The following is a 7,345-nucleotide window of genomic DNA, read 5'->3' as shown; positions in this document are numbered from 1 at the left end:
TATATATATAGTAATATCACTGGAACATAATATTGAATGAACAGGCTTTGAGCTAGTTCTCAATCTCAACTCTTCACTTAAATAGTGAATTATAAATTAGAGAAATATGTAAAAGCAGTCTAATCAAATACTTTAATTGGATTGATTTGCTATTGAGTGGGCACTAGCCATACTCACTCACATAGCTACATCCCTGCTCACATTCATCATTTTGGCGTGGACAATTATGTCATTTTTAGGGAGCTAAATAAAGAACAAACTGTCTGCACCTACTGGGACATCTGATTGGACAGCTGGATATTAAAAACAGGACCTCAGCCAGAAAACACAAAACACATCTGAACTCTGAGGGGGGAGTAAAACGAGAGACTTAACTTTGCATCTTTTTCTGATGCTTACTATTTCACACAGTGTATGAGAAAACCATCAGCCATGTTTTGTGTGTATATTTCTTTATATTTCCTGCAATTTGCATCAATTCAGTCATTCAGTACTTACGTTTGATGAAGTGAGAGAAGCAGAGAGATGGACATTCTAACCTATTTCTTACCAAAGCCAGTATTGTGATGTCACTGCTACAACAGGCCACCGGAATGGAACTGAAAATGCTTTGGCACTCACACGGATAAAGTTGAAACACTCTTCTGTGATCGACTGTTTCAACATGTAGTGAGTGAGTGCAAAGCAAAGCAAAACAGAAAAACTTTCTGCCCCCCCAGGATGCAATGCAACTGTGACACTAAACCTGAAAGGGCAGAAGGATCATGGTTCGGTATATTTAAAAGCAGCTTTAGATAGTGTAAATAGTAGTGAGTGACCACAATGGTTCTGTTTTCCACAGAGGAGGATTCGTTGGTAACCTGCTGCTCCACTATATAAACAAATTTCTCATATTCATTCCAGTAGCCAATCTGCAAGGGACAGAAACAGCAACAGCATAAACAGAATCAATCAATCAATCACAGTCGACCAATAACAGAAAAACAGCAATTCAGTAAGAGAATGACTCAGTAGAAACGTGATCTCATGACTGATGGAGGAGGAAAGCAAGTATGAGGACAGCTGGAGCGTTTAAGTGTATGTCAAAGGGGTCATATCATAAAAAAAAAAAATATTTACTCACACTATATGAAAACATATTGTAACTTTTAAAAAAAGAAAGAAATGGGCAAAAATGTAACATTTAATGATGAAGGTCTAAAAAAGGGCAGAGAAAATCTAATTTGTATAGTTTTAGTTTTTATTGCTACATATACATACACACACACACATAAATATACATATATAGCAACTTAAAGTGATTGTGGCTTCACTGTGACAGTAATATTGTGTGAATTTATAGAAACTGCCCTCCGAGAGCCACTAACCTTTCTGGCTCCTCCTGGTTTCATTTCATAAACATCAATGGTGTAATTTGATCGCCGTCCAAACGAGTCGAACTGAATATTTCCTGTCATACCCTGAACCTGAACCTGCAGGAGGAAAGCACACAGGAACAGTAACACCCACAAAATAACAAGCACAGCAAAAAAGTAAAGCATGATACAACATTATTAAATGTAAAGGAAGTATCATATAACCATATAGACCCTTATGTAGCCCGCCCCTTTTCAGCACTGTGTTCATTGTGTTCTGTCTTCTGGTTTGTATTTCCACAGCATGAAGGTAAGATCTTATGGATTTATGAATTAACTGCTCGTTTTAAAATATTCCCGGTCTACTGACATTTTATATGGCATCCACTTCATACATTACAATGCTCATGATAACTTTTGTTAACTCTATAATAAGTAAATCCACTTCAGCAGCTAATTACTCATTAACAGCGATGCCATAGAAATATACAGAGCGACTGCACAAACGGAAGTGAATACAAAATTTGAAAGATGGTTGTGCGCTTGTTTCTCTGGCACATAAGGTCTAAAGGTAAAAAGAAACTATATATATATAGTAATATCACTGGAACATAATATTGAATGAACAGGCTTTGAGCTAGTTCTCAATCTCAACTCTTCACTTAAATAGTGAATTATAAATTAGAGAAATATGTAAAAGCAGTCTAATCAAATACTTTAATTGGATTGATTTGCTATTGAGTGGGCACTAGCCATACTCACTCACATAGCTACATCCCTGCTCACATTCATCATTTTGGCGTGGACAATTATGTCATTTTTAGGGAGCTAAATAAAGAACAAACTGTCTGCACCTACTGGGACATCTGATTGGACAGCTGGATATTAAAAACAGGACCTCAGCCAGAAAACACAAAACACATCTGAACTCTGAGGGGGGAGTAAAACGAGAGACTTAACTTTGCATCTTTTTCTGATGCTTACTATTTCACACAGTGTATGAGAAAACCATCAGCCATGTTTTGTGTGTATATTTCTTTATATTTCCTGCAATTTGCATCAATTCAGTCATTCAGTACTTACGTTTGATGAAGTGAGAGAAGCAGAGAGATGGACATTCTAACCTATTTCTTACCAAAGCCAGTATTGTGATGTCACTGCTACAACAGGCCACCGGAATGGAACTGAAAATGCTTTGGCACTCACACGGATAAAGTTGAAACACTCTTCTGTGATCGACTGTTTCAACATGTAGTGAGTGAGTGCAAAGCAAAGCAAAACAGAAAAACTTTCTGCCCCCCCAGGATGCAATGCAACTGTGACACTAAACCTGAAAGGGCAGAAGGATCATGGTTCGGTATATTTAAAAGCAGCTTTAGATAGTGTACCATAATAGTAGTGACCACAATGGTTCTGTTTTCCACAGAGGAGGATTCGTTGGTAACCTGCTGCTCCACTATATAAACAAATTTCTCATATTCATTCCAGTAGCCAATCTGCAAGGGACAGAAACAGCAACAGCATAAACAGAATCAATCAATCAATCACAGTCGACCAATAACAGAAAAACAGCAATTCAGTAAGAGAATGACTCAGTAGAAACGTGATCTCATGACTGATGGAGGAGGAAAGCAAGTATGAGGGCAGCTGGAGCGTTTAAGTGTATGTTAAAGGGGTCATATCATGAGAAATATAATTTTCCTTGAGCTTTCAAGAGAAAATATTTACTTGCACTATATGAAAACATATTGTAACAAAAAAATTAAAAGATAAAAAAAAGGGCAGAGAAAAAACAACAAAGTAACTCGAGGCTTTACTGCGACAGTAATATTGTGTGAATTTATAGAAACTGTCCTCCCAGAGCCACTAACCTTTCTGGCTCCTCCTGGTTTCATTTCATAAACATCAATGGTGTAATTTAATCGCCGTCCAAATGAGTCGAACTGAATATTTCCCGTCATACCCTGAACCTGAACCTGCGGGAGGAAAGCACACAGGAACAGTAACACCCACAAAATAACAAGCACAGCAAAAAAGTAAAGCATGATACAACATTATTAAATGTAAAGGAAGTATCATATAACCATATAGACCCTTATGTAGCCCGCCCCTTTTCAGCACTGTGTTCATTGTGTTCTGTCTTCTGGTTTGTATTTCCACAGCATGAAGGTAAGATCTTATGGATTTATGAATTAACTGCTCGTTTTAAAATATTCCCGGTCTACTGACATTTTATATGGCATCCACTTCATACATTACAATGCTCATGATAACTTTTGTTAACTCTATAATAAGTAAATCCACTTCAGCAGCTAATTACTCATTAACAGCGATGCCATAGAAATATACAGAGCGACTGCACAAACGGAAGTGAATACAAAATTTGAAAGATGGTTGTGCGCTTGTTTCTCTGGCACATAAGGTCTAAAGGTAAAAAGAAACACAAACCATTTAAAATCCATCAAATGTAAATGCTTATCTAAACATCATTGCACATTCACTGATCATTAAAAAATTTGAACGCAGCTTTTTTTCCCTAAATGTTTTTTCTATCTCTGAGGCCCTTTATGGACCCCACCTACCATTTTGAGAGCTCTCTCAATGTCGATTCCCTGGCTCCACGGTACAGCCGGGTTGGCAAGGCAATCGCCTGCACTCCCTCGACGAGAAATATCAACACGCTGACGTCTCAAATGCCGAAATGCTTCAGCTATCACCAGGATGGCATCATGTGTCAGTGCAGAGGTGTACTAAACATGAGAACAAACAGATAAATGGTTTACATGTATGGGCACATCGGTATAAAAAGTGAACCAAGCAGACATTCACATGCACAACACTCAAAGCTCATATTCTATTCTATTTAACACTCAGTGAACAGCTGAATGAGGTGCATTATGGGAGAATTTAAGCAACACAGATATGAAACAACAAAAAGAGATGATTCATGAAACTACTGCATGACTGCTATGTTAAACTCATCAAAATATGTTATCATAAATTACTCATACACATATAAATAAATTCCGTAAACATATTCACAAGTGGCATACTCACAAATAAACACATCATCACTAATGCACATAAATAAGAATAGAAATAAAAAGACAGAGAGACCTTCAGGGGGGTGTTTCTAGACTCAGGGAACTCTCTCTCATCGAGCCGCTCCCAGCGCTGAAGGAACTGCTGCACGATCGGGCTATCGGGATTTATGATTTGGAATCCGGTAATATTTGCTCCGCCAGAAAACACCTTATCCAAACTCATGTTAGAGAATCCCTGCAGAGAGCAAGGGTCAATGGTAAAAAGTGAAAAGTCACTCACAGAAGGTTAAGAAAGAAGAGATCTGGGCATGTGTGTGTATTTTCTCACAAGATTAGCCAGGATGTAATGATATCCTCGACTGTTCTTTCCTGAGATCACGACCTGGAAATAAAAGAATGGAAGAGTGTCACCCAGCATTATGTCTGATTGTTTATGCAGACCATGAGATCAAAAAGAACGAATCAGCAAACAACAAATTAAATGCAAAAGCCTGAAGAACTGATGTGATTCTGTAACTATGGGCACTTTGTGGTCCCAGCGGTGAAAAAAAGGTGGAAAGCGTGCTTGAGTTTTTCTTTTTTTTAATAGTAAATAGCTGGGGGGGAAAATGCACTGGGGAAAATTACTGTGTTTTTCTTTTTATTAATAGTATAGCTGAATACTGGGGGGGGGGGGCACAAAAAATACTAAAACTTAAAAATTTAAATGAAAACAGAAAATATAAAAACTAGTTAATTTAACTAATTAAAAATTATAATTTTTTAATTTGTTAAAATAATTTTAAAATGATCTTAATTTGCTAAATTAACTTTAAAATTAACTTCACTTAAAAATTAAATTAATTTTTAACTATTTTAAAATATTAATAAACACTATCATAGTATCCCAATTATACTAAAATAACAGCACTCAAACAATACTTCCCCCAAAAATGTCATTACTGCATTTTTAACTGTGGTGGTGCTGACGAAAAGAATACAACACCACATTCCATCTGTGGAAATATACATTTAAATTGTTTTTGTTTAAACAAACCCGGTCAGTAGTGCCCATATTCACATAATCAGAAATGAAAGAAGTGTCTCCATTGTCCTGCTTGAACCAGTTGGGCGCAATCGAGCTGTTATAATATTGTGTCTTCCCACACATCACAGGACTGTGTTATTATTTATTGTTCTGCAAAGTGTAGCACTTGAATACATTGGCAATATTGAAATTTTTAATGCCGTGCCAGTAAAGCTTTGCTGACTCTTAGGCACAACATAAAGGTACGACCCAACCACACCCACACACACACAGCTATTGATTTACAAATAGCAGCAGACAGCCAGTCTGCTAGAAGTGCAGAGCTCTGATTAGCTTTCTCTGAGTGCTGATTGATCAACTCGTGGATTTCATTATCTCTGTGACCTCCTAGTCACATACAGACACACACACATTCTTTTCTCTCCATGTATATGTGTGTGTGGGAAAAAGCTAGGAAAGTAGAGACAGAGGGTAAAAAACAGAAAGACAAAGAACAAGTGAAAGAGACAAACAGAATCGGAGAATGTAACAGTACCTTTGAGAGCTGTATTTTTGGATGAGAGGAAAGGGAGTATTTTTAGTTTTCTCACTGTTCCCTTGTTACAGGACGCTGTGCCCTACTTACACAAACACACGCATGCTCTCACACACACTATTTTTATCACCTTATTTGCTAAGAACGGTTGAATTTTGGAAAGGTATTAATCAATACCACAAAACTGAGACAGAACCGTTCCCCACCACGACAGACAGAAAGACAGTCCCTGTAAACTGACTGACAGATTCACAGTCCGACAGATTAAATGAAATTAAATGATGTATGCATATGTGTTTTTATGTACCTGCTCTAGAATACTGTTAATACGTTCCACCTCACAGTCGATAAGGAAACGTTTCTCCTGCCGACGATCCATTTCTTCAATAATGCGCCGGTATTCCAGTGGATCCACTATGTTCCCCACCGAACGTGCTGTCACCTGCCAATTATTCATCACTGCAGATTCCATGATGGCCTGTAGGATGGAAAACCCTGAGAGAGAAAGAGAGAATAATACATGGTGTAAAATACACCGCTACGCATGGCTTGTGTAGATGTAGTAACAGGGCAGAATTGGGCCAGAATGATGGAGCAAGTACTGCTTCATTTCTCTCTCTGGTTTGAGAACATAGAGGAACTGCTGATGCAGTGCAAATCTGAAGGGATGAAAGGAGGGAAGGCAAAGAAAGCAGCATGGTGAATGTAATTACTGCAACTCTGTACTAATGATGCTAATGCAATGGTAGAACACACATATTTTTATATCAAACATATATACGTTTGTGCATATGTGTGCAGGTGCGTATCAGGCTTTCATTCATATATTTCAGATAGGCTTCACTATAGATCAGATCCATTGCAGATTATATCTTTACGCTACTAATCAGGTCGGCTGCAATACATCAGATCCACTGCAGCACATATCAGACCCCTGCATAGGCACCCCACCCCAGCGAGGGGGAGTTTGCTTGCTCTGATATAAGCTATGTTTCCCTTACATAAAAAAATCTGACTATTTCAAAACAATTTGCGAATAAATCGGTGTTTTCATTCGATGTGTTCAAGAGAGAAAAATAATTTATTCTATGAAAAGTGGTGCAAAACAGAAAACAAATATTGTATTTGGTCTTTTTACTGAATACAACATTTTAAAAATATGTAAAATATAATAATAAAAACAAATAAATTATACATATATATATATATATATATATATATATATATATATAATATTAAAATATACTGGTATTTTCAAAATAAGGGTAAAAAATCTATATGAAAAATTCCTACACATTATATATATATATATACTGTATATACAGTACTGTGTGCAGGTGAAAATACTAATGGCGAAGACTTCTGCACAGTACTAATACATATA

The 7,345-nt window shown here is 37.0% G+C and overlaps 1 protein-coding gene and 1 long non-coding RNA gene across 9 annotated transcripts in view; both read right to left on the bottom strand.

Moving 5' to 3' along the window:
* The window catches only part of gria3a (glutamate receptor, ionotropic, AMPA 3a), a 43,178-nt gene that overhangs the window by 24,123 nt on the left and 11,710 nt on the right, over positions 1-7,345 (bottom strand). For all 8 annotated transcript variants that reach the window (XM_016543990.1, XM_016543993.1, XM_016543991.1 and 5 more), the window contains 6 exons: positions 6,269-6,456; positions 4,728-4,781; positions 4,473-4,634; positions 3,938-4,105; positions 3,227-3,331; positions 2,744-2,851 (listed from right to left, as the gene is read on the bottom strand). In XM_016543990.1, the coding sequence (XP_016399476.1) occupies positions 2,744-2,851; positions 3,227-3,331; positions 3,938-4,105; positions 4,473-4,634; positions 4,728-4,781; positions 6,269-6,456 (785 nt within the window). The remainder of the gene's footprint in view (positions 1-2,743; positions 2,852-3,226; positions 3,332-3,937; positions 4,106-4,472; positions 4,635-4,727; positions 4,782-6,268; positions 6,457-7,345) is intronic.
* On the bottom strand, positions 856-1,909 carry LOC107732610 (uncharacterized). Its single transcript, XR_001638889.1, has 2 exons — positions 1,368-1,909; positions 856-911 (listed from the first exon to the last, which is right to left on the bottom strand). It is a non-coding gene; the product is annotated as an uncharacterized LOC107732610 (long non-coding RNA).

Source organism: Sinocyclocheilus rhinocerous, unplaced genomic scaffold, assembly GCF_001515625.1.
Source record: "Sinocyclocheilus rhinocerous isolate Xijiao unplaced genomic scaffold, SAMN03320098_v1.1 scaffold520, whole genome shotgun sequence".
NCBI classification, from domain to species: domain Eukaryota; kingdom Metazoa; phylum Chordata; class Actinopteri; order Cypriniformes; family Cyprinidae; genus Sinocyclocheilus; species Sinocyclocheilus rhinocerous.
Note: the sequence above shows the minus strand (reverse complement) of the source record. Positions and strands in the feature narration are given on the sequence as shown.